General features: G+C 44.9%; 1 protein-coding gene across 1 annotated transcript; it reads left to right on the forward strand.

The window, feature by feature from the left end:
• Nucleotides 1–7,478: 7,478 nt before the first annotated feature.
• LOC142792330 (uncharacterized) lies at nt 7,479–26,820 on the forward strand. The gene is made up of 11 exons (XM_075885620.1): nt 7,479–7,635; nt 8,956–9,047; nt 9,698–9,863; nt 10,650–10,822; nt 11,177–11,247; nt 13,639–13,755; nt 14,695–15,173; nt 16,452–16,575; nt 17,555–17,697; nt 22,480–22,827; nt 26,054–26,820. Exons 1-11 carry the CDS (start codon nt 7,597–7,599, stop codon nt 26,309–26,311), a joined length of 2,010 nt encoding a protein of 669 aa, XP_075741735.1. The 5' UTR covers nt 7,479–7,596; the 3' UTR covers nt 26,312–26,820.
• Nucleotides 26,821–27,914: the final 1,094 nt, after the last annotated feature.

Genomic DNA, 27,914 nt, shown 5'->3' on the forward strand with positions numbered 1-27,914 from the left:
TGTGTGTGTGTGTGTGTGTGCATGTGTGTGTGTGTTCTGACATTCTAGCGAGTGTTAGCTAACAATCAAGCAGTCACGCTAATTAGATAGTTTTTAAACAAGCGTTGTATCATTGCCTAAAGAACTTTTATGTATCTTTGCACGTTGTCTCAATACTAACAGTTTTCTTGTTTTTTAGATATATTTATTTTATTTGTGTTCTTTTCATTTTGTACATTACTGCAGATATTTAGTTTCTTCCCTAAAATTTTCCAGGCACTATCTGTATTCGTAACTAGAGGGCGCTTAAACTTTGGTTGCGTGATTATTTCGGCTGTTTCCGCGGCATTTGTTTGTTTACGAGTATAGTCTTTCTTGGCGAAAAGAGTTCCCTTATCTTTTATGTTTATGTTTGGGCCAGGTTCAAACGTCGAATTTTTTTCGCCTTCCCACGTGGGGATTGCAATAATTCCGGCGCTCGTTTTTCATTTCCCCCGGGCCCAGGAACACTTTCGATCAGATTTTTGGACGCTTACAATCAGATTGAGCCCTGCAGGCTCTCTAGAGATCAACGGTACCTTTTCGGTTTCTTTTGTTTGAATGATCGCCTCTAGCTGCTAAGCCAAGCACTCTGGTTTTTTGTTCTACTTTTCCTTGGCCACAGACAACAAGGCGGCTCATATGGCGCGTCTGACTTTCCCACAGCTTTGATCTGAAGAGGCGCGAGTTTGGCAGAACTGGCTTGTACTCTCCAAAGGGATAAAAAATTTCGACAAAATATTACACACCTGAGAGAGAAAACTCTGGCCAGATTTTTTACTTGGACTTTTCCCAATCTTTTATTTTCGTCTAACTTCATTTCTCAACAAGTAGCGTGTCTTAAGCCCCTGAGAAAGATTACCGCAAGCAAATCTTTTGATTTAACATGAATGATATCAAGCTGCCTGCAATAAACGTCACGGGGGCTTTGTTGTTCTCCTAACAGGCGAAATCGACAGAATCAGGTGATTTAAGTTCGAGAGTTAACTTTCTTATGGGGCTGCCAGACTTCTTGATTCCCTTCTCGTGGTGTCTTAGAGTCAGTGGTGGACAGAGGAGAACTTTGAGGACTCAGACACTACAAAACCTGCTTTCATTAGGCGACTTTCAAAGCTAGAATGTTAAGTAATGCTTAAGCGTAAGCAGTAGACAGTGACAGCTTCAGAAACTTATAAGTGGTAATGCGCATATAATGGCTCATTTGAGATAAAATAAACGATGAAAGAGCTGATACGCAACCCAAGTATTTGGCAGTGATTGCATGAAAATAACATTGTCGCTAAAAAAGCAGATAGTAAAACGTACCTAGTTCTAGGGACAATGAAGTCACATATAGTCAATAATAGACAACGCTATAGCCGATATTATCCCTCATTCATTTGATATGGTACGCCAGCGTGGTTCGTGCTGCCTCATTCACACTGCTCACCAGGAGACCAAGCCAATTACTCAAATAAGGGAGTGACATCACTTTATTTTTCTACAGTATGCACTTGCCACTTCCAAGCAATGAAGCTCATGCAGTCGCATTATGTACCGGAAAACATATGATGCTATTGCAACGTGCTTTGTACAACGAAAACGCGTCGTATTCACTATAAAGTTGGACATTCACACTTGTTTTCAAGCTATTCTTATTGAAAAAAATAAGGGGGTGTCAATTTCGAGCTCAATTGTCCTGGTAATCTCGCTTTAGGCTGAAATTCAAGGAGTGATAGCTAACTCTTCTCTCGTCGAAGACGCTTCGAAATATCTACCCAAATGTAATAGAACCAGAAAAATAAGTGCACGTATAAATATAGTTTCATCTGCTATTCACTTTTTTGGTGTTAACTTCCCTTTCACGCTGCCATTTCATTCACTAAGACGAAAAGAAGCATTTGAAAAGCAATAGCACAAGCTCTGGAAATGCCATTCTTGAGCGTTTTTAACTATATTTTGTTTCAGAAATATTAATATAGCGATTCGCACAACTCTGTTTCAATCATTACCAGTTTCTCCCGCATTGTGTGAAATGAATTATTAATCATTATTAAAGAAACGACACCTTCACGTGCGGGATAGTCGGTTTTCTCGAGGCAGAAGAAGAATAAGCCGCTCTCGTGCCTGCACGCACCGCGTCCCAGCGTCGCTTCTTGAACAAGAGCGGGCACCGTCTAGCCTGGCCGGTTTTCGTCCAGGTCCTCGAATTTCCGACGCCAGCAGTATACGGGCCGCCTTCTCCCCTTCGCGGACGGAGTCCCCACAAGACAAGCGCCATGGTAGCCGGTGGTGGACCACCCGACAAGGCCAGTACGTTCCATATCATTAGTACAATGTGCTGCCCACAGAGGGTGGCGATAATTGCGTGGCCAATAGGCGTCGCAAGTAGAAAACTTAATTCACCGTAGACGGAATGTTCAGCCTAGAAAATATATATTTTTGCAAGCTGAGAGCGTCGTGCATTAGGCCTAGTGGGACTAGGCTTAAGGAGACCCCGAGTAGCGGATGTAAGCAATCAGCGCCGTAAGGCATAGCAGAACGCCCAAAGGTGGAGCTAGTCAACAAGAATTCATAAAGACAGGCATCCATACAAGGCCACAAGCGTCTTATTTTCTCCTTTTGCATACGGTTATGCATGCCTATTTACTTTCCCGCCTTAGTGCGCGTACACTTGGCTTTAAATACCATCGCTGACGAAGTCATTCTCTTGGAGGTTTTCAAATTTATTTAAAACTTATTTGTATTACGGCTGATTCACTCGTGTGTTATCGTGAGAGATCTGTTAGAGCATGGTTAATGTTTTTTGAATAAATGATTACTGCGTTAAAAATGGGCCTCCTGGATACGCATATAAAATATAGCTGTTGGGTGGTAGTCTTTGGGCTCTGGCATGGACCCAAGAGAAGCAGCGATATTAATCTGAAATTTCTAGGAGTGTTATGTTTCCATAAGGGATTTTAACACGAACAGACTTAACGCTGAGTGCCTTGCTCAGCACAAATGCCTACTTAAAGAAAGAGTATGAGTGTAAGGGGGGCTGAGTAGAAGGTTAATGAAAGACAAATCAAATTTTGTTTGCTGTTGTTAATTTTTACGTAACAACAGCTGCAATACTTCATTTTTCATGTGGACGGAATACATTAGTCACGCTGAATAAACTGAACACATCATTCACTGAATACCAAGCTTATGAAGCAGCACAAGTCCCTTAATGTAGATCACCAGAATAAAACTTTGATTTACACTGTATATAGCTATCTGCGTTCTCAGCCTAACCTGCAGCATGCGGAGCACGTCACTTTTTGAACTGCATAGTGAGTGAATGACCAGACCTAATAAATACTCAAAGCTTTCGAGTTTTTAACATTCAGAAATGTGTTTAAACACATGTCGGGAAGTCTTTCGGTCATCTTATACGGCCAAGTGATGGTAACATCTCGATAAATGAGTTGTGAAATATGGTTCCGTATCTTTATCATGAGCTCAGGGCATGTGCTTTTTCACCTCTTTCGTGTAATCTGCACACTCGTCGGAATTGGTTTCGTATTGTGGTGCTCTTGCTTCCGCGTCCTTTGTGTTTAGGCTAAAGATAAAAAAATCATTTTGCACGAAAAACTTTGGTCAGTGGTCGACCTGCGTGTTTTAACTTCATTGTGTTTTCGTCCCGTCTAAACAAAAAAAGAATGTACCAATGTATGGCTTCTTTCTTAGGCATTATAATCAACCAAAATATAATAATTCTGTCTCTGTGTGTGTATTCTCGGTCTTTCTTTGCGCTTCAGTACCATTATAGAGAGTGACTTCAATTAACAGAAATAAAATTTAAAAAAAACGCCAGGCATTTGGCTAACGCACAGGACAGTCACAGCGAAAGCTGGAGGAGAGGCCTTTTAGAGCCTATTCTAAACACTCTTTGGGATGCTACAAGCACAATGCTGGGTACACACCAAGCCATAAATATTCACAAATTTTGTGTAGGAGGCCAGTATTCATTATGCAGTCCTTCGCCATTCTTTGGAGAAGAGTGGTAATCACTAAACACTTGTTAGGAATTTTGTGTAAATATTTTATGCAGTGGCCGATGACGATGAAGAATTATGCTTGTAGGGAGTATGCGCCACTGTTCACAGGTAATCAAGAACAAGTTTCCTAAAGGGTTGGAGCATTGGACGACACACTCGTTACGCAATTCGCATTGTGTGATGCCTGGCTGTTCCTTTGATGTGCTCAAACGCTTTGTCACTCATAATAATGTGATTATTCTCCCAACATCAAGCCTGCCTAAGGCCAGTTTAGAAACGATTCCCAAGCACTGGCGTGGCCCAGTGGTAGAGTACTAGGCTGGCACGCAGTGGGCCCGTGATTGAATTCCATTATGCAATTAGTGTTTTTTACTGATTTCTTTGTTTTTTTTGATACTGGTTACAGACACCGGCGGCGGCGGACAACTACGGCGCGCGCGTGACCTTTGTTCTGATTTAGTAACAGCTTTCGCTGTAAAATTGATTTTGGTTCCATTCAAATAGGCGTGTGCACCTAACCTGAAAAATTAGAGGAATGAGGCGCACAAGTGGCACAAGAAAGATCTTTTTATTCACTCTGTCAAATAGTCAGGCAAGACTATTACCCTGTCAGGTCTCATGGCGAGAAAAAAGGAGCAATGATTGGGAGAAATTATTTTTCATGATTTCTTATCTGCGAGGGAAATTCACGCTATCTACCAAAAGATCGGAAGCACAGCTGGGAACGGCAAAGGGTATATGTGGGGGGAGCAAATATAGAAACCAGCAGGCATAATATGTCATCAGCTCACGCAGTGAAGAGTAGGTTGCATATCATTGGGACAGGCCCTCGTACTGCAAGGGAGGTAATATAAGGCCGACAGTTACGATAATGACGATGACGATTCGGCATGCTTACGATCGCAACTTGCCACAGTAAGCAAAAGGAGCCGCTCCAGGTCTCGTTCGCGTTATGAAGTTCTGAAGTAGAAAACGTTTGTTAATGAATGTGAATGGGCTGTAATGTCGTGCTTTTCGTATTACAGGCTTGGAGAAGCGAAAGGCATCGGCGAAGATGCTCGTGTCGCTTTACCCCAGAGTAAGGAACTTTGTTCACGAAAATGCTTGCATCTTTTTTCTATAGGCTTAGCACCGAATTTCACCATTCACTGATACTTTGACACCATAAATAGGAGCATATTGCATAATAGAGAGCGAAACTGTAATTTATTATTAAACTTTAAGTGTCTCAAAACTTGTATGCATGAATGGGATTGTATCTTATTTCTGAGAAGACTAGGCTCACGTTGAGAACAATACTCTCACGTATCTCATAGTTATCCTTCGATAGAGTCTGCAAGTAGACACAGGTGATCACGTCAATTTATTAGCACCTCCCCCCCCCCCTTGTAATCATTTGGCGACCGTAAACGAAACAAAAACATGCCAAAATTAGACAAATTATTTTTCGCTAAATTTCTAGAGCTTTCTTTTCTGAATAAAATTACCCTTGTTTCATTTCAGCAGCGTTCCTTCATTTCACTAATCGTGTGAAGAAATTACTTGAAGGTGTGTTCACCGTACAACAATCTAAAATCGCTGTGAAATGAAAGCAGAGACACAAATAGCCTCTCCTGGACAAGTGTAACCTTCTATCGCCAAGAAACACACGTACGACGAGAATAGTCTTGATAGGTTGCATGTCAGACCAGCTTTTGTTGATGAGCGTAGTCGGTACCGGACATTAGCTTACGAAATCTTACGTCAGCTTTACTCGTCAACGATATACCCGAAAGAGTTAACCTCCTGGACAAGTCGTAGTTCTGATACAAGACAGCAAAAAGATTAGATGTTGTGATTGGGGGGGGGGGGGGGGGCAGAAAACTACGTAGATGAGCTGAAGCTATAGAATACACGATTAAAAACAAGCTACACAAATGGGACATTTTGTATTTACTCTGTGCTGGTACGTACACAAGAGATAATGTCAAGTGACATAGAGCGGATAACTAGTGCGATTCTCCACCTTATATTTGCAAAAATCGGCAAAAGGTTCATTGGCAGAAATGTAAGCTTCCGGTAAAAAAAAAACAGAAATAAAGGGATTCATACATTTCTTACCGTAGCAATAGGTGCCGCATAAACACAAAAAAAATACGAGTGGCATGAAGAGAATACATGAACGCAGATTTCTATTCCAACGTTTGTCATTCTGTTCAACATTTTTGCGCCTTCTAGATTTATTGATTGCAGCGCACATTTCGGTAGCACGCTGAGCAAGCAAGCAAGCATAATTAATCCTAGAGTTACGACTGCAGCTACGAGTGAATAATTCCAACAACAAAAAAAAAACGCTATCGTCATGAATATAAAAACATTACACTGACTTGCACACCTTTGTGATATTAAACAGTAATACACTTGCAAAAAAAAATATATCTCGATGTATTCCATACCTCCTGCACGAAGAAGTGATTTATTCACCGATATAGCTCTTGTACTCCCTACTAACGAATAAAAATATGCTCACGTACGCGAAAGTTCTTGTTCCTAAATAAAAATTTGAGATGCCAATAAGCGATGTATATTCTGGTATATTCTCGTATATGCAATCCATGCTTAGGTACAGCCCAAGAGCGTACTGTGATATCGGCACGCGCTTCTGTTAAAATGCTATTCCCCGAAATGTTTCCTCATAACATGTCCCTACCCGGCAAACAGCAGTGCAAAGGTTTCCTTAGCTATACGTACTCACAGTTTGAAAATAAGCAACTTTAACGCAGTGCTCTGCGCTCGTTTACAGATTCCAAAGACGGCCACCGTGCTGTTAGAGTTCTTCATCAAGCGCGAGAGCAAGGTTTCGCTGATGCGCGTTCCACTGTCGCACTTCTGCCAGGAAGAGGTAGTACTCCACGCGCAGGAGTGCCTGCTCAAGCTCAACAAACAGGTCATCACGTACCAGGACATCCGCGATATGGTCGAGAATCTGGTCGGTCTTCATAACCTGGTAAACAGCTGAAGCTCTTGAAAGTAATACACCGATGAATTGCGACGTTGTTTCACCGTTATGGATCACAACAAAAATTGAGGATAGTGAAAATGATTGATAGACAACTTGAAAATCTGAGATTCAACAAAGGCCACGTAACCTTTATAACAGCGAAAAACCCGTCCTAGAGCTATAGCGCTGCCAGTACAGAAAATTAGATACATACATACATACATACATACATACATACATACATACATACATACATACATACATACATACACACATACATACATACATACATACATACATACATACATACATACATCAAAATTTCTTGACTTGGTCATGGTGCACTGCAGCTGAGGGTATAGACATAATATGAGAATCGGGTTCACCCAATAGTATTACGCTGAATAGGCGTGTCAAGGTATATGTGGAAGACAACGATATTTATCATGGACATTTTTTTTCCTTATGCAGTGTATAAAGAAAAATACGGAAGTTGCGAAAGAACTCGGGAACACCATACGCAAGCTGATTATCGTCGTGTGCGAGGTTGCGACATCTCTGGAAAAGATTGCCGAGGTCCCCACCACAGACTGGATGGCCATCGGTGAAGCTATTGTCAACAAGCTTGAGCGGGTACGCATTTTTGGTATTGTAACTACAATTATCGCATATTCTTTTGCGCAATTTAGTATGGAGAGTTTTGGCTAGAAAAGTCGCGAGTGCTGTTAGAAGTATCCTCAGGAAGAGCGTACGAATGAAATGAAATGAAGCTTCACTTTATTCCCGATCGACCTACATATCTGCTAAATATGCCAGCTAAAGATAGACTTCCAGTCGCGACACGTCGTGAAATGAAGTAATGCGATTAAACATGAGACATACCATAAGAAAACAAGACGAGACAAACGTCGGCTGTCTTCTCAAGTGCCCTTCCAATGTTTGCATGATCTGCCCCTCCAGATGGCAGTTGCCAGCTTGCTCTCTTTCTTTTATAGACGCTAGTCTTTCTTGGGGACCTTCGACGCAAAAATTTTGGTCTGTCTGTCTGTCTGTCTGTCTGTCTGTCTGTCTGTCTGTCTGTCTGTCTGTCTGTCTGTCTGTCTGTCTGTCTGTCTGTCTGTCTGTCTGTCTGTCTGTCTGTCCACTCTTACCGGCATCGGGTACTTGAAACGGCCAACCCCATCCGCAGTGACCACAGATGTTGCTCAAGGTTAAGCGTTCATGCTTGTGCAATTGTCAATTAAAAAGCAAATATTGCGCATGTCTAGGGCACCATAACAAAACGCATATATTCTGCATATGCATCTCTCACTATGAAACGCATAGATAAGTATTCCTAAGGACCGTAGCGCTTATCACACTGCGCTTACCATGCAACGCTTGTACGAAACGGGGAGTGATTCCAACGCTTTGCTAAGACGAGATGGTGGTGGCACCTACCTGTAGCCTCGCGTTCTACACCTTATCACCTATGAGACGGTCGCGCACGGCAACACGCTTTGTTTTACAAAATAAACTCCCAGATGGCGCTCATGTCTCACGTGCGACGTGACTTGATGCGCTTGTTCGCCTCCGCTGCACGCTCGAGGCCCTCTAACGCAGCGCCTCCGGAATACCTTTCACCCATTTTCCTGCACAGAACATAAAATAAATGCTTTGTTCACTCTCTCCACACGCAAAACTATCGTATTTCGACGACATTTGCGGATAACGTGCAGATAGGGAACCAATGTTTTACTCTGTGTCCTTGCGTATAGCTCATAAATGCAACAATTTATTGTTGTAACTTCGCTTGGAGGGAATTATGTAGATGATCAAACATGCAAAGTAAGTGAACTTTGATTTTGTTCCCTTTGTATGCCAAGCCTGTACAACTTCAGTTTGGCATTGTGGTTGGTTAGTAGCATCCCATTATTTAGATTCACTGCTATGGTTTTGTTGTTTATTCCGCAGATGAATCCACCTAAACCACTTCCATTCTCTGCTTTTATTCCACGGATGCGCGAGTTCAAGAACATGAAGATGCTTGGGGCTGGCGGTTTTGGGTAGGTGTGCATGCAAAACTGTCATATTTTTGTTTTATTACCTTAAATCTTTGAACACATTATAGGTGTACGCACTAAGTTCGATTTTTCAAACTGCGAGAAGCAAATGCTAAAAATTATTCACCTAGATTGAAGGAGAAACTCAGTTGTAACATTAGTCATAGAATACCGTCTGAGCTTCAGAACCTATTACTCCTCTGTAACCCTAGTTTCACTTGTACCAAGTGTCATGAGGGTAGGTAAGAATGGGAAAGAAGACAACCAGCCCGGACCAGAACACATTTTTTGACAACTAAGCTTTTTTGTCTGGGAAATCGGTAAGAATTTTCTTGTGGCTTAATACTACAAGCAGGTGGTTGTTTTTCCCTTTCTTAACCCTACCACCACCTCCTCGATAAGGATTGAAAACACATTTACTGTGCTCATGATGGTAAGTAGTCCAGCTGCATTACTGGGTGTGGGTGTTATTTCGATATTCATTTGTTTTACGCCGATCAACTTTAGAAGTCATGTATAACGTTGACGGTAATACGTTCTCGCGCTCTTGGAACCGTTGGTTCTTTTTTGCATTTTTGCCCTGGTGCTTCAATAAATTTTTGCTATGTTGAAGTCCAGAACGTTCACAAGCACCGAGCTCTTACTACTTGTAGTGCCGTGTACCTGGCCAACTACCGACCTGCAAACTTCGTGGTGACGGTGAAGCTCGTTAACATGGACCGATTCAGCCGTCACAAGCAGGCCGCTATGGACAAGGTTGTCGCATCGGTCATCAGAAACCCGTTTCTCGTCAAATACTACTGCTGTTTCTGTGTCAAGGTGAGTGTAGACGGTCGCCTAACTCTTCACTATATTTCTGTAATGATGCAGGAAGTGTTGCAACATAACTTTTGTTCGGGCTGTCTGGTTCATGCTGTGAATTTTGATGAGCAGCGTAATGAACAGTGTGCACCCAATCTGTGTGCTTGTGATTTCTTTGTTCATATTTTTTGCACTGCTCTTTAAAGTTCACAGAGTGCAGAAAGGACTCGCCCCCTCGAAATTTTATAGATATATACCTTATGTACCTTACGTAACAGACTAATTGATGTAATGCACATTACATAACTTAGTAGATTAATCTAGTGTACACGTCACGTGCTTTATGTAATGTATCCTGTAGAAAGTTATAATCAGTCGAAACCCGAAAGGACATACATTTTCAGCACAAATACCAAAAATCGGAACGTAACAGCATAAATTTGAACTTTTTCTCAGTTTAATGAGAGATTTCTTTTCCAACTTACAGTTGAAGTACTTCAGTTAGTTTTCAAGTATTTCATTCTATTTGCGCTTTGCTGGAAAGACGTTTTGCCATGACGGCAGCTGCCAAAACAATTATTGAGCAGCTTTGGTAGGGCTTTTGCGGCAGCTCTGCAAACACAAGCTTTCAACGGAAATGCTTAGCAACCCGCATTACCATTGCTGCTAGGGATGTCCCCCCTTCCCCTAAAAAGTAATAGCTGCCCAGCTTCTCTTTAAAGCACGTTTTCTTTTCGTTCTCGATCAGACATGTCTTCACTTCAGTCGCAATTTTATCTGAGTATCAACATTGCGGCGGGACAGGAGGCGTACGTGACCGTCATGGAGTACATCGCTGGCCTGGATCTGATGCGGGTGGTAACAAAAGAGGAGTACTTGGACATCGATTCGTCGCGCATCATCATGGCACAACTGATTCTCGCGATGGAGCACATGCACTTACGCGGGTTTCTCCACCGGGATATCAAGGTGTCCAAGTGAGTGGCCAAGCGGACTCGCAGGGCGTATAGGATGGCCCCCGTGATTGGCTCCAGCAGTGCAGCGCGCGGCTGGAGCTCACCACGAAGGAATATTCTACAATCTCGCACCTCAGTTACGCTGGTGTGCTTTTAATGTCATGCTCTCATGCTACATGGGAACCGTGATGTGATGCACAAATTCTAATTACGATCAATGTTTGGAAATATTAAAATCGCTGTGGTAGGCCAGATTTTCGTACGCAAATGCAATGCGGTATTTTACTTCCTGCGGAGCAACGTTCCTGCTAATAATGTAACAGCCATGCCAAACAGCTCTAATTTAGGGCTTGGTGAAACACTCATCTTTTCCAGCATGCTTATATTGCCTGGCGGTCGTGTGAAAGTCATCGACTTCGACACAGTTAAGGTCTGCAATGGTCACTGTAAGTGCAATATGTTTTTTTTTAATAATTGCATGAATACTTGACAAAATGGTTGTATTCTCGCATTAGCTGATTGTGTGCTTAGGTCGAAGAGCGCTTCGTCGAACTCAATACATGTTCTAATTTCTTTTTCTTGGACGCTCTTACTCGGTAACTACTCCATTATCAATCCTCACTAGTACGAAGTACTAGCGACATCTATCTGAAGCTTCCTACTCAGTCCTCATGACGTAGGGATCCTGTATATTTACAATGCCTGACTGTCGCGGTCACAATGTATGCAACTGCGACTGTGTAGCAGCACTCCTGGTTGAGTCGGTTCGTAATGAAGTATTCGCTGTAAGCTGCATGCGACGAAAAACGGGAAAGGAAATAGACAGCAGCATCTACAGTCAACATGTCAAGTCTTTCATCAGTATGTTGTTTGCGCTTATTTATTTACTTGTAAGTGTTGAAAATTTGCCGATACGCATTTTACAATTATTTTGCTTGCTAGCATAAGCCAGCAACGATACTGGCACCAAAAGCTAAAAAAGCTGTCACCTATATCTGTTATCCCAAAGGGCCAGTCAACAGGCTCCCACTCCCCCCCCCCCCCCAAAGCTCGCGCATCTTTCCTTAAGGTTAATTCACACGAGGGAACAGAGGAGGAATTTTCGCAGCGGACGGCGCATCACGTAACGTGCGCGTCATCATAATGTGCCAATAAAAGTTTATCCAATTCAATTCAATCATAATGTGCCGTCCTCGCCTAATCCGGCCTTCTCGGCTCGCGGCATGGATGGAAATGTGTCACCGCTATTTCGATCCCTCCGTTTGACGGTCGTCTGCTCTCGGTCGAGAGGATTCAGCGTCAAATCTGTCAACATTGGTCGGATTGGCATGGCGAGAAAGCAGGCAGCCATCTTAAAAAAAATGGCCCCGTATCTGCATGTAATCTACAAATGTCGTCCAAAGACGATAGTGCTGCGGGTGGAGATAGTGAACAAAACATTTATTTGATGTTATGCGCAAGAAAATTGGTGAATTGTATTCCGGAGGTGCTGCGTTAGTGCCTCGAGCGTGCAGCGGAGGCGAACGAGCCAATCAGGTCACGTCACGCGTGAGACATGAGCCCCATCTGGCAGTTGTTTTTTTTTTTAAAACAAAGCTCATGGTTTTGAGACGGGCGTGTGCTGAGGCGGGCGTGCGCGCCCGTCTCTGAGGTGATAAGGTGTAGAACGCAAGGGGATGGGCAGGTGCCACCACCGTGTCGTTTTACCAAAGCGTTGGACACACTCGCTTCTTCGTGCAAGCGTTGTATGGTCAGAGCAGCGTAATAAACACTACGGCCCGCAGAATTACTTATGTATGCCTTTTCTAGTGAAAGGCGCACAAGCAGAATATATACGTGTTGTTACGGTGCCTCAGATATGCGCAATAATTGCTTTTTAATTGACAATTGCGCACGTATGAACGCTGAATCTTGAGCAACATTGGTGGGCGCTGCGGATGGGGTTGGTCGTTTGGGGTATAGGCTGGTGCTGTTTAGAATACCAAATTCGCGGTAAGTATGGACGAACAGACAATTGTACAGACAGACAGACCAAAGTTTTTGCGTTGAAGGTCCCCAAGAAAGACTATCGCTTTTAAAACCACGTGTTTTAGTTTTGCGGCGACGATTGAATGCGTTTTGCATGACAGAGCAAGAGGCGAGTGGTTTTTGGTCGCTTAAGCACGCTGCGTAAGCCTAGGAGTCGAGAGTATGCACGAGAATTTCGCGAGCGTAGCTCCGGCTGTGTGCGTGCGACGTCTCTGCTGCTGCGCCGGATTAAGCTAATCACGTGACTATTTGGTCCGCAGAGCAGCGGGATTTTTTCCTCGCGTGTGAATCTAGCTTGAGCGTGACCAACGTCCTTCCACGAGCAGTGACGTCACCTCGGCGATCTGTGACGTGACGCAGCTTGTCGATTGGTGTAAAGCAGGTCTCCACAAACACTAATGAATTCAACATCGCCAATCGCCGAGCTGACGTCACTGCGCGTGGAAGGAGGTTCTTCAGGCATACGAAAGATGCGCGCATTTGTTTGGACTGTGTGAAAAACGCCCAAGCTTGTTGACTGGCCCTTTAACGAGTTATCGATCTCCACAATGAAGTGTTCTTGCTTGGCCTTCACTGGCTTCAATACAGCCTAATTAATGGAGTGAACAATATAGCAATGAGAACGTTTTTCGCGCTCGAGACAAGTTAACGTGGCAGTCCTGTAGATGTTTCGGCAGTTTAAGGTTTTCGGTATAACGGATTGTCGCTAAGAGCATGTGTGCGCCATCCATTAAATTGCTTCACATCTACGATATCTTGGTACACGAGACAAATTCACTCGCAGTGTGTACTTTTGTATAATATCGCAGTCGCCAAGCGCCTCCTGAGAGGCTACTTTCGGAGAACCCCTTTCGAGTTTCACGATGGCGAGTCGGCCGGCACCATACCATACATGGCTCCTGAAATTCTGAAAAGAAGACCGTACGGTACGTGCCATACACTAACACGAACAAATATTTTCAATGTGTGCCAATGAATATTCATTAGAACGTCACGAACGGCGTTATTACGTAGTATTTCGCTGCCTTTCTAATATTAGAGGAGCATGATTTCGGTTTTTGCGTAGTGCCGAATATGCACAATAACTGGCACTTCATGCTTGCGTGTTCGACAAGTAGCTTCCTCCTGAGAGCTTTCGTTGACAGAAGGGTGTGTAACAGCTGCCTGTTACGCCCCGGCGTTGAACTGTGGGACATGAATGGGAAGACTTAGAGAGAGGGTTCAACTTTATGAATGAAGCATGACAGGTGTAACCTTAACAAACGGATTAGCGTGACAGGTGTAACCTAAACGGATTAGCGTGACAAGCATGACAGGTGTAACCTTAACAAACGGAGTAACAGATTAAATTGCAAAAGCAGTCAAGGGCACAAAGGAGAGGCAGGCATTTATATAGGCAGGTGAGATTAATAAGTTTGCGGAAATAACATGGCCGTGGCAATCACAAAACCGTAGTGGAGGGCTCCGGGGCCCTCCACTACGGCGTTTCTTCTAATCATATCACGGTTTCAGGACGTTAGCCTTACCCAAATCATTATTAATAGTAAAATTGAAACACGTGAGAGGTCATCAGTCTGGCCCCGCCGCAGTGGTCTAGTGGCTAAGGTAATCGACTGCTGACCCGCAGGTCGTGGGATCAAATCCCGGCTGCATTTCCCACGGAGGCGAAAATGTTGTAGGCCCGTGTGCTAAGATTTGTGTGCACGTTTTCGGAGCCCTCCACTACGGCGCCTCTCGTAATATGGTGGTGTTGGGACGTTGAACCCACATACCAATCAGGTCTTCAGTCTGCAGTGGGATGAACATAGGCTCCACCATTGTGATATTGAACCGTAGAAGGCGCCCCTGCACTGTATTTCGCGCAGGCCGTGCTGCCGACTGGTGGTCCTCCGGTATCGTCATGTACAAGCTCATGACGGGCCGGGTGCCTTTCCGAGGCAAGTCGAAGCAGCTTCTTCGCGAGCGCATCATCACGTCGCCGCTGAAATGGCCGAGGGCCGAAGAGCACCCGCACTCGGCGACCACGCCAGCTAAGGACATGACCTACCGGCTGCTCAAGAAAAATCCCGTGGAACGGCTCGGCTCGCGAAACTACAGTGACTTGAAGACGCACCCCTTCTTCGACCAGTTCGACTGGAAGATGCTGTTTGTCAAAACCGACTTGTGCGACATAGCGAGCATCGCCGAACTCATGAACAGTGACGCCGAGAAAGAAGGCAAGACGGGTGACCCCGAGGACAAGCGCAAGCATCAGCTGTTGGAGGAGATGACCGACGTCAGCCCGGAAAGCCAGAAACCGCTGCTCTGCTACGCTTCGCCTAGTTTCAAGAAACTCATGCTCAAGGTACGTTCGCGTTTCTTAGTGCTCGCGAGCAAGAGATATTGAACAGCATCTTGTAATCAAGGTGAAAGTCTTAGATGCCTTCTGAAATGTAACTACTGTAGGAGTCCACAAGAGCGACGGAAATGTCACGGAAATGTCACATGTTAAAAGATGGCTGTTTGGTGACGTCGACTTGTTACGCCACCATAGCGCCGCATGTAGATGAGCGGCAATATTATATCATCATGACGACACTACGATTCATATAATGACGTCATCAGAAAATCAATGCACGGTCAAAGGAGGGTCGATCGCTGAGGCAGTAGAAAAGATGAAGTTCAGAAAACTTTAACGGGCTAGACTGAGAAAGGTTAGAGGAATTACAATTGTGGAAATCTATTTTGCATCTGTCAAGATTCTTTTCGCCTTCCACTGATATTAGAATGCCTAGTTCACTCTAAGATTTCGTGTAACATCTCACTGTCATATGCGCAAAAGCCTGAAATTAACATTTTAAGTTTATAAATAATAAACCTATAGTACTTGAACGAGCCAGTTACTATGAAGTAACAAAGTACATTATGTCGTAGTTTTACACGACACAATCATGATATAATTGTAATACATAGGTAATGCTAAACATCAGCTTATTTGGAATTTTTTATGGTGGGTTAAAATGAGAGTATGCGGGAACTTTCTTGAATTCTGACAACTTCAAAAATTCCGGCGTGGTAGCCGCATATCACACTTGCATCCACAAGCGTTCTACCACAATACTTTTGCCACCAATGGACAATGACAGGTTATTGTGAAGCTGACTGCATTCATTTATTCTGGAAGCTATACATTCTTAGACAAGAATGCAAGCCGAAGACTGGGTTTTTATTACCTTCTCCGACGAAGAACATACACGCAGGTACAGAACATCTGGACAGACGAAAAATATGGTTCTCATACGAGCATTGCACAGTTAAGATGGCTGCTCAGTGGAAGCATGCAAGTGAAAGCTGTTGAATATGATTGTGGTTGGGCGACAATATGAGATATTATTTGAGCAGCGTATGTGTTCTTCTTGCACCGTTGTCGAATTAGTGCTATTTTTTCAAGTGCATGATATCGTAAAAACAAGTCCAAATTGTGGCATTGCAAAAAAAAAAATAAAACTTTGGAGGGCTCATACCTAATACTTGACTACCACGCAGAATAAATACCAAAGTCTGATGCCTGCGCCATCCCCTATTTTTCTTCTCCGCATCATTAAAAATTTTGTCGCTCAATCACAACGCTGATTCCATCCAGGTAAAGTCGACCAAGGCGTTCAAGGTGTCCGATTCCTTCATGGAGACCAGTGCGCAGAGTTCCACCGTCATCGACTATCAAGGGAACTCTCCGATGTCCATTAGCAAAACTGCAGCTCTGAGCAGTAAGTCGACGTAAGACACTCTGCCATAGCCACTTGGGTAATGCAACTGATTCTCCACTCCCTTCGAAGAGCTTTTCTTTTGGTTCACACTTTTAAAATAACACCTCCCGCCATTTTCCTAAGGCTGTTGCGAACACTTCTTCCCCATATGTTCAGTGTAGGAATGTTCTCTCTTTATGGTAACGTCGGTGCTTAAATATAATGCTGAAATACAAGCTAGAACACACAGGTATGCGTTAAAACGAAGCGGTGCTCAGGATTCAAAGTGGTGATGGTCTGCGCATACAATTTTTATGCTACAGTCTTTAATTATGCGAGGCGATGACAGATTAAATATTAATTGTGGAGAAACAAAATTGAATATTCTGAAAAATTGTTAGTAAGTGATAACTCGAGAGTAGAGCCTCGTTCCCGCAATTGTGTTGATGCAAAAAAATGACTTGGCTTCACATTATGTGTGGCAATATGAGGCCGAAATCAATGGCACCATTATTAACAGAAATGAGAGCCCTAATTTGATTTAGCACTGTAACTTGGCTTGTATTTCACTCATCTGCCCCGCCGTGGTGGTGTAGTGACTAAGGTACTTGGCTGCTGACCCACAGGTCGCGGGATCGAATCCCGGCTGGGGCGGCTGCATTTCCGATGGAAGCGGAAATGTTGTAGGCCCGTGTGCTCAGATTTGGGTGCACGTTAAAGAACCCCAGGTGGTCCAAATTTTTGGAGCCCTCCACTACGGCGTCTCTCATAATCATATGGTCGTTTAGGGACGTTAAACCCCACATGTAAATCATAAAATCGCTCTTCTATGACACAAAACTGCATGAGACAACGGTAAATTCGTGTAGATAGCTTGGGTGTAAGTTCAGGACTCCTCATCTGGCACAAACAATTCAGCTCACGTCGTTCCCGCTCTGCTACGGCCGCGTCTGACATCGCTCTGCCCAATGATGATCTTGAACGTGGGCTCTTTTCGTAGCAGGTGCTGACGCTAAAGAAACCACCGCTGCCGATAAGGTGGATCTCATGCTCTACCGGAAGAAGAAGTACCTGAAGTTCTGGAGCTTCGGTTTCTCGCTGCAGCGCATCAAGGGAGAAGAAGCGAACTTCACCTACATAGATGTGAGTCTCGGCTGCGTACCAAAGGTGTCCTGCGACACTTTTTGAGCATGCATGGTCAAAAAAGTGGTCTGGATCAATAGTTGGGGCTACCGGGACCGCACAAGCCAAACGTTATAGCGTAGCACGTGGCCCAAAGTTTACAAATATTTATCAAAGTCAGCTAGAAACCACTCCCTCTTCACTCTACAAGTGTTATCGTATACCAATATTGTCACGTATTGCAAGAGGGTGAACACGGGATGGATTTCTTGCTAGCGAACGGTGCCATAATCAACCTACAAAATTCTAGCGTTTCCTTCTCGACGAAGCTGGCCATAGACGAGAAGGAGGTAGAGAGCACTGCATTGCGGGTTATCGACGAAGACATAACCGTGCCACCACGATGCAGCGTGCTGGTTGGCGTCAGAAATGACACATTTGCCGATTCCGAAGGCATAGCGGATAGCAACGTCGAGCTGCTACTAAAGAAAGGTATTTGTGTAGCCCGGGGCATCATTCAATTACGTGATGGGTGCGCCAGTGTGTTGCTCACAAACTTCGGAAATGCAATACAGCATGTTGCAAAAGACACTGCCATTGCCTTTCTGCACAGCTTTACTGCAGCGACAGATTTGTGTGGCCTCACGTCAGCACCACCTGCTTCGGGAAGTACGGATGATGTCGGAGCTGCGGTTTCAATAAATAGAAGTCTATCATCAGCCGAAAGGCAAATCATACAGGACCTCATAAGAGACTTCTCAGAGTGTTTCTCCACCTCGTCAAAAGTACGTCGCACGCAGATCGTTAAACACCGAATAATAACTGACGAGCAAACAAGACCTGTTCATCAAAACCCGTACAGAGTTTCACCCAAAGAACGAGAGGTCATAAAGGGTCAAGTGCAAGAGATGCTGGAGGATGATGTCATCCAACCATCCAACAGTCCGTGGGCATCGCCAGTAGTGCTTGTGAGGAAAAAGGACAACACGTTGAGATTCTGCGTTGACTACCGGAAACTGAACAGCGTGACCAAGCGCGACGTATACCCCTTGCCACGTATCGATGATACATTAGATCGCCTACGGCATGCCAGATATTTCTCGTCATTAGATTTAAAAAGCGGGTATTGGCAAATTGAAGTGGATGAAAGAGACCGCGAAAAGACGGCTTTCGTAACTCCGGACGGCTTGTACGAATTTAAAGCACTCCCATTCGGCCTTTGTTGTGCGCCGGCGACATTCCAGCGCATGATGGACAGTGTTCTATCGGGTCTCAAATGGCAGTCATGTTTAGTATACTTGGACGATGTTGTGGTATTTTCTGCAACCTTTGAACAGCATATAGAACGACTACGTTCAGTGCTTCACGCCATCCAGTCGGCCGGCTTGACTATTAAACCGGAAAAGTGTCAGTTTGGATATGAAAAGCTTCGTTTTCTCGGTCATGTGATCAGCGCTGAAGGTGTTGGCCCGGATCCGGACAAAACTGCGGCCGTTGCGCGATTCCCCAAGCCGAGAGACAAGAAGGAGGTGCGTCGATTTCTGGGCTTGTGCGCTTACTACAGACGATTTATAGAAAATTTCTCGAAAATTGCTGAACCTCTGACCAGACTCACAAAAGAGGAAGAATCATTCGTTTGGCATAAGGAACAAGAGAGAGCTTTCGAGGAACTAAAGAACCGTTTACAAGCCCCACCGATCCTCGCACATTTTGATGAAACTGCGGACACGGAAGTCCATACAGACGCAAGTAATCTTGGTCTCGGCGCGGTATTAGCTCAATGGCAAAATGGAGAAGAGAAAGTCATAGCCTATGCCAGTCGCACCCTGTCAAAAGCTGAAAAGAACTATTCTGCAACGGAAAAAGAGTGCTTGGCAGTTATATGGGCGATTAGCAAGTTCAGGCCATATCTCTACGGCAGGCCGTTCCGCGCCGTCAGCGACCACCATTCACTTTGCTGGCTGGCGAGCTTAAAAGACCCGTCGGGACGACTTGCGAGATGGAGCCTCAGGCTCCAAGAATACGATATTACAGTTGTATATAGGTCGGGAAGAAAACACAGCGATGCTGATTGCTTATCACGCTCGCCACTGGACTCTACCTCTTCGGAAGAGGACGACTTTCCGTTCCTTTGTGTTGTGAAGGCTTCAGATATCGCCGAGCAGCAACGATCCGACACAGAACTGCTCCCATTGATAAAATTCCTCGAAGGGCACGACTCCCAAGTTCCACGTGTATTTAGGAGAACATTATCGTCGTTCTGCCTCCGTGATAATGTACTCTACAAAAGGAACTTCAGAAGCAACAAAGAAAAGTTCTTACTCGTTGTGCCGCAAGTCATGAGACGTGAAATATTACACGCTTGCCATGATGAACCGTGCTCGGGTCACTTAGGTGTCAGCCGGACATTCGCCAGAATTCATCTGAAATATTACTGGCCCAAGCTGTTAGCATCGGTACAGCATTATGTGAAGACATGCCGCGAATGTCAAAGGCGCAAAACACCACCTCTGAAAACTGCCGGCCTGCTCCAGCCCATAGACCCACCTGAGACTCCTTTTCAGCAAATTGGAATGGATCTTCTCGGGCCGTTTCCAATGTCATCCTCAGGAAAGAGGTGGATTATTGTCGCAACCGACTATTTAACGCGGTACGCAGAAACTGGCTGCCTGGAACGAGGAACGGCTGCGGAAGTTGCCAAGTTCTTCGTTCACAACATAGTTCTGCGACATGGCGCCCCGATGGTAGTTATCACCGATCGCGGAACAGCATTCACATCGGAGTTGATGCAGTGCCTGATGAATATGACTAATACCACTCATAGAAAAAGTACTGCGTATCATCCCCAAACGAACGGGTTGACGGAACGCCTAAACCGCACCATAGCGGATATGTTGTCGATGTACGTGGACATAGAGCATAAGACGTGGGACGAAATCCTACCTTATGCAACGTTCGCCTACAATACGGCAGTACAGGAGACCACCCGCATTCCTCCATTTGAGCTGGTCTATGGCCGTATGGTGACTACAACACTCGACGCTATGCTCCCTGTCGATAACGACAATTATGAGCCATCTGACGTTGAAGAATTCCTACAAAGAGCTGAAGAAGCGCGCCAACTAGCGCGACATCGAATACGTCAACAACAATGTAGGGACGCGAGCTACTACAACCTGCGCCGCAGAGAAGTCAAATATCAGCCAGGCGATCAAGTGTGGGTGTGGACACCAATACGCCACCGTGGGCTGTCAGAGAAACTTCTTCGACGCTACTTTGGTCCATATAAGGTCATCCGCCAACTCAGTGACATAACTTATGAAGTTATTCCTGAAGGACAAGAGCGCTCAAGACGTCAAAACCATGCAGAGGTCGTACATGTAGCCCGCATGAAGCCCTACTTCGAGAGATGCTGAAGCATTCCCCCTTGCGTACTTCCCCCAACCGCGCATCGGGACGATGCGTATTTCGGAGGGGGAGTAATGCCGCAGAGACTGCCTTCTACCAGGAGAACCAGCGCGACGCTATGCAAGCGTCTACAACTACCAGGAGAACCAGCGAGACGCTATGCAAGCGTCTACAACGTAGCGCACCTGCGCGCGCTGTAGCAACGCGAGTCATTGCTCCTCGTGCTTGGGCTCGCGACGGTGGCCTGATCGACGGGTTGTGAAAAAAGGTGTTCGAGAGAGACGCTAGTGTGGAACGCTTTAGCGGACTCAGTTATTTACCTATTTTTCTGGGCACAAGTTCGCCCTTTAATAAAGCTATTGTTTGTGTCACCCTCTTGCAATACGTGACAATATGTATGCGCCGTGCACCACCAAACCCTGGCGGTTCGCTCATTTGAGCGTCGAGGGCGTCGTTTTTTTTTTTTTTTTGGCCGCCGCTAAATGCAGCCTCGTGTCCGCGCGCGCACTCGCGAACTCGCTGAGCCGCGCGTGGTTTGAAGGGGAAAAAAACACTCAATGTCACGAACCACTCAGACGCTGTGACGAATCATCTTACCCCTTTGTTATACCCTTTCCTGCGTAGTTTTGAGCACGCTCACTGGCATGATGAGAGAAAAAGTGGTGGAAACGAGTGTCTAATACGTATATCTCCACTCGCCCTTGACGAATTTTAAAATTTTGGCGGCATGTCATTGGTAAAGCATTGCGCGCTTATAATAAAGCTATTTTTTATATCTAAAAAATTGTCGCAGCGCCTCTTTAAGGAGCGTCTGGTGGCGGGGAGGGCCAGGCGTTGGTTAGTTTGCGAACATATAAACAACGACGCCAGTCTGGGAAATTCATTTACAGATTCGCCAAAGACCATTCAAAGGTGCACGGCATCTTTATTTTTCTCAGTCATTGTAATTAGCCAACTCCCCCTCGTTATGCGATGTTTCTGCATATAACTTAGCGTTGCATTCCCGCCGGAATAGGAGGCATTGCAAGGTTTCTGCATCTCACCTGGTTCATTACTGCTTCCGTGAATGGTCCGTCCACCTTTGAACAACTAATTGTCATGTGATGACGTCAGGTATGTGATGGTAGCGACAAGACTACGTCGAAAATTTATATGTGACGCCATGACGTCATGAAGTGACATTGTTATGTGTCGTGATTTATTGCATCCTTGGTAATACCTGATGCGCCGATACCACCGACGACCGATTTTAAAGGCTTCACAAGACTTAGCCGCAGGAGCGCGCAAGCGCCTGTCTTTTGATACGTGCTGCAATGGCTAAGTCTGGTCAGACATTCAGCATTTGACCTATTTCGCTTTAGTAATGGCTGGAACTCCTTCTGCACCGACTTTTAGTCTGTGACCAAGGGCTCGCCTGCTGACATGTCCAAGGTTTTGCCGCTGGACTTCATCTTGCAAGTGAACGGCGTCGCGGTCGTGGACGCACCGTTGCCTCGCATCAAGAAGATGATCAGCAGCGCCGGTGACCAGATGGTGCTGTCGGTGATGTCTTCGAGTCCGTACCGGCTGCTTGTGAGCCGCCGAGACATGCTGAGCACTATGCGTGGCATACCGCTCGAGTCCGCCGTCGTCAAGGCCACCAAGTTGACCTGCATTGGCACTAAGCCGTACGGCATCGGCCTTCTCGACGTTGACGTCGCAGATGACAAACTGAAGCAGTCATCTAAGTGCTTCTTGTTGCTGGTGAGATTCAGTGGTTACATATCACATCGAATATGGTTTCGTGTCGTTGCGCTCACTGGGTATGTGTTGAAGTATCCTTGCCCTTTATTGAAATAAGCAACGTTGTGCTATGCTATATTCAAGCGCAACGGTACTTCAACGCCTATTTTATCAGAATTCAAGAAATGTATATCCCAAGCCAGGTGGTATAATCAGTGAACACAGGATTATGTGCCACGAAGCGACAAACACATACCTACACCACAAGTGTAGTTAGTTGGGCTAGTTGGCCACGAATTTGTAAATTGGGAGAACGGCACCAAATAAGACGAATCGCAAGCAAAGGGACAATGAGGATGTGTCTTTAGTCCATGCTCGTGCTGCGAGTTCCTTCATTTATGCTGCGTCTTCTCCTTCTTATATACTTGCAAAAGCCCCACCGCGAAGGTACTCGGCTGCCGACCCGCGGGATCGAATCCTGGCTGCGGCGACTGCATTTCCGATGGAGGCGTAAATGTTGTAGGCCCGTGTGCTCAGATTTGGGTGCACGTTAAATAACGCCAGATGGTTGAAATTTCCGGAGCCCTCCACTACGGCGTCTCCCATAATCATATGGTGGTTTTGGAACGTTAAATCCCATATATCACCGAAATCAATTATATACTTGGAAAAGACGATATATCATGGCAGGAATAGCAGTGACGTTGTGAGGCTAAAGCTGGTCGTTTAATATAACGCTTCCGCATGGTAGCCGGCAATCGTGGAGTACATAAGCGATAAGACAAGGGAGACAGATATAACCAGTATTCCTTTGCGTGCTTCTCCTTAACACTGATTCTACGTGCTATAACCACCTCGTGTAATGATGTACCTCTAGCCCTAATTAATAACTTTTCAACGCAATGCATGAACTATAGTGTGATTTCTGCGTGAGCTCTCTATTGAGAAAGGCGTTCACCGAAAAATTTCCGTGGTCCGCTTCAAGTTCAATTACTTCATAACACGCCACGCACTAGTATAGGAAAGAATCGAAACCGCAATCTCTCCGAGAGAATACTTTTTCCTCGACTCAATGTTAGGTGTGGAACACTTTAAGCTTTCGTCGCAGTGTGTCATGCATGTCACGGTCAATCACAAAAACTTTTTGAGTAAAAGTCGAAGGATCGACCTTTCTATCAAATTTATATAGCTTCACAAATCGATTGCCACGTAAGAAAATTTTCGAAAATGTCTGCGCAGTTGTGCCGCCTCAATGTTGCCTTTTAGCCAACCCATTTTTTGCGAGGTACTCACCGTTCAGGGAACGAATGTTGCTGGAATTGGGAGCAGATAAAACAGAAAAAGCGAGAGAGACGCGGGACGGTAATGCCATACAGTAATATTCTAATTTCCTAAAGGAATCTAATGATATTATCGTGCTTTCAAGCTATTATTTCTGCGTGGCATTGCGATATTTGCTTAAGCCAAATCCGCAATACCGAAGCCAGAGGTCAAGAGGTCATGCACGTTCGCGCTTCCAGCGGATGCATTCACTGTCGTTATTCAGGACAGGGATTAAGCGTTATGAAAGCGTAAACACACATCGATGGAGAGTGTGTGGTCGAGCAGAATGGCTTTTTTGGTGTTATACTTGCCAAAGCCAGCGACAAACACAGCTCTTACAGGTGCGTTTGTATTAGGTTACTTTTTTTGCAGTCGTCGTGACTTTTTTGTGGGAGGATTCTGCATGCACCGAAGGGCTGCAGCTGCAATAACTTTTTTTTTGTCTATCATTAACAAATGAGCTCGCAAGTGCAGGCCCGGTGAAGAAAGGCAAAATTCATGACGCGTTACATTGTAATGCACGTTCACTCCTGTGGGTTAACTGGTTCTGATTTTCTGTTTTGCATGTGATTACCGCATTTTAGAGATGGCTGAGTGTAAAAAAAACGGAAACAAAAAAGGTCTAGTGGCTAAGGTACTCGGCTGCTGACCCGCAGGTTGCGGGATCGAATCCCGGCTGCGGCGGCTGCATTTCCGATGGAGGAGGAAATGTTGTAGGCTCGTGTGCTCAGACTTGGGTGCACGTTAAAGAACCCAAAGTGGTAGAAATTTCCGGAGCCTTCCACTACGGCGTCTCTTATAATCATTTGCTAGTTTTAGGATGTTAAATTCCACATATCAATCAATTAATCGAATGTAAAAACAACTTGAGTGTTGTCGCAACGTAAGGAATTATTGGTAATAGAAAATTACCTGTAGCGCTCTGGGGTTCATTGTCTGTTACAATCTTCTCATGGCCTTTTCAGAGGGAGCCTGACTGATTAATTAACTTAAAAGACTAGGCTTAATCTTTTAATCACCCCATTTCTACGACGCTGTTTTCATGGGTTGCTTGTGCCCACTTTCTGTAATAGAGATATATTGATAAATAATTTGACATAATTGAACTATTGTAAGTGCTCTCATGAGAATATCACCAACTAGTGTTGACGAAGTCTTGGCTAATTGACAACTAATGTTCAGAAATTTGCAGAATTCATCAGTTTTTATAGTGACAAATCAATGTTGGTCATTGTTGAGAAAGTAATAAAAACATTTTTTTTGCGGTAAGAACGCAGCTCTGGAGAAACTTGAATATCGCAGAAAGACTTGTGCTCAGACTTGTGCTCAGGCTATAGCCTGCAATAACTCAGAGACAACCCTGACAACCCTGTCTCTGAGTTATTGCAGGCTACAGCTTGCCAGTTGTTATACCAACGTTGTCTTCATTGAATCTCAGAGGTATTGAGTTACATGCCGAATACACAATTGTGCTTCGCAGGTGTTTGCTTCTTCGAAATGGCAAGTTTTCTTATATACATGCCTAATGAAGCTTGGGGGTGACAGCCATCTTCTCTTATTAACAATGTATTGCACTGACCCCCTACGCCCACATATTTCCCGAAAGCTTTCAGTACCCAGCGTGGCTCTGAATTACCTTCAAGGTTAGAGGAATTGGAAGCTTTCCGTGACCACGTAGTTTTACTAGTGCCTCCATTATCGGCCCTCCATTGAACAAAAGGAGATACCATTTGAGGCTGTGATTATGTGACCCTATGTTATGTGTCATCATAGGGGTATCATTAATACGACACATATAAACCTGTAAAGCCGTGGTTGTGATGACGGTTTTTGGCCTACTGCTGTTCACGCCGGTGGTCACTTCCAGCATTCCACAGGACATCTAAAGCTGCCGCCGTTATAAAGGAGTCCCCTTCACTTACAGTACGCCGACGTGATCAGTGCCAACAAGAAGATGGTCTTTCCGGGCGACGTGCTATTCGAGATCGACGGCACACCGCTGGAGGGCTTGTCGCGGTCAAACGTCGATCAGCTCCTGAGCTCCGGCAAGCCCGAGATAACGCTGTCGGTGGTCCCTCTGTCGCCCATGCGGAAGAGGCGGTTCCTGATCTCGAAGATGCACGAGACGGGAATGAGTGACACGAACGTCGCGTCGAAGTCTACGGCAGCTGAAATAGACTGATTTTTCGTGCATTGCGACAAACTGGCCTGTCGCAGATTTACGACGCTTCAATCAATGCGCTCGCTGGAAAGAGCTTCGGAACGCTTATTTAGCGTTGTTTGAGCGCAAGCGTCTGTGCATGACGCGTTTTGGTGTTTTAGCAGCATTACGCCTTTGTACCGTTGTTTTATACGATTTGTTTAGAATACCTTTTGTGAATAGTTTCCAGCTTCAGCGAAACGTTATACCTGATTTTAATTATTACAGTTTATTGAGCGAAAGTTTGTATGTGTCAACGTTATTAACGAAAAATTGTTCTGGTTACGTGAGTGAGCGCACAACTGATGAACGCGAACACAGTTTGGGATGAAGTTTTGGATGTAGAGTAGCGCCGTTGTGACGATGTTTATAGTTGCGATACAGTATTCAGGCATTGTGCAGCCGGCCTAATACTAACAATTCCCCCACTCCATGTGGTTATTTTAGAATGTTATTCATGAGAAAAAATAATAAATCAAACTTAGGGCGCATGTATGTTGTCTTCAAGTATTTCTGCTTTCCTTGGCATTTTTGTTGACTTGAGTGTTCCTGTTTAAATCCCAAATGAATCTACTACACAGGCGAATCGGTGTCCAGCTTGTTTCTGTTACATCTTTACGCTTCGCGTTCCTTAGCAAAACTTTGTTCTAGAAAGGTCAGCTCTTGAAAAGGGCCCTTTGTAAAACTATAGGCCATGTTGTCGTCGTTAGGCAACGTTTTCATGTACATGTAGCAAGTTCGTGTGGTTTACTCGATACATGACGCAAACGTGCGAAACAACGTAAGTATCCCTATAAGAGCCACACAAGAGACATTCAATCTGTCTGATCACGCAACGACACACACCAGCTCCTAGGACAAATAAATGATAAAACAGTGACAACCAGTTCACTCAATCCAGTTAAATGTGAACAGGGTATTTTTGGAAGTTCGTTTGTAATTCACATCTAAGGCAAACCACACGTGAACGCATGATCGCGTTTGAGACAAGCGTGTTTAAAAACAAGCGCATGTTTAAAATTCATGAATTATTGAATATGTAAAGCTTCATGTCCCAAAACCACGCTGCAATGAAGGGCTGCGGAAGTTTCGACCACCTGGGTTTCTTTAACGTGCACCCGAATCTGGGCACACGAGCCTGCAAAATTTTCGCCTCCTTTGAAAATGCAGCCACGACAGCCAGGCTTCGATCCCGTGACCTGCGGGTCAATGTTCTAAATTCATATGAGCTCATGTGAACTATGTGCTTAAGGATGGATTCCTTAAATTATCCTCACATGTGCTTGTGCTGCTGCGTTTAATAGTGTTGCAGTATTTCGTGCGCTGCTGATATCCTGGCTGATATGCTTCCTGGGTACACCCAGGGGGGAAATATGTCCGATGGAGCCTTATCACACGTTCCACATCCCCTACTCCTGCCAACGTTTGAAAAGTCGGGTCTAAATATAACGTCAAAGCTGCTTGCTAACTACACCAGATTTGGCTCCTAAGGAAGATAGCACGCATAGGAGATCGTTGGGAGAGGCGAGTGTCTTGCAGTGGACGTAAGAGTGGCGCTATGGTTTTGTGGTAGTGGTAGCGAGAC

Source organism: Rhipicephalus microplus, unplaced genomic scaffold, assembly GCF_043290135.1.
Source record: "Rhipicephalus microplus isolate Deutch F79 unplaced genomic scaffold, USDA_Rmic scaffold_212, whole genome shotgun sequence".
Classification (NCBI taxonomy): Eukaryota; Metazoa; Arthropoda; class Arachnida; order Ixodida; family Ixodidae; genus Rhipicephalus; species Rhipicephalus microplus.

Bases quoted from the DNA above. Each gene is read 5' to 3' on its own strand.
- LOC142792330 (XM_075885620.1), top strand. From the start codon at position 7,597: ATGGCCATCGGTGAAGCTATTGTCAACAAGCTTGAGCGG. The intron at 9,864-10,649 runs GTGAGTGTAGAC...GCGGCGGGACAG, and splicing joins ACTGCTGTTTCTGTGTCAAG to GAGGCGTACGTGACCGTCAT. The intron at 16,576-17,554 runs GTAAGTCGACGT...CTCTTTTCGTAG, and splicing joins CAAAACTGCAGCTCTGAGCA to CAGGTGCTGACGCTAAAGAA.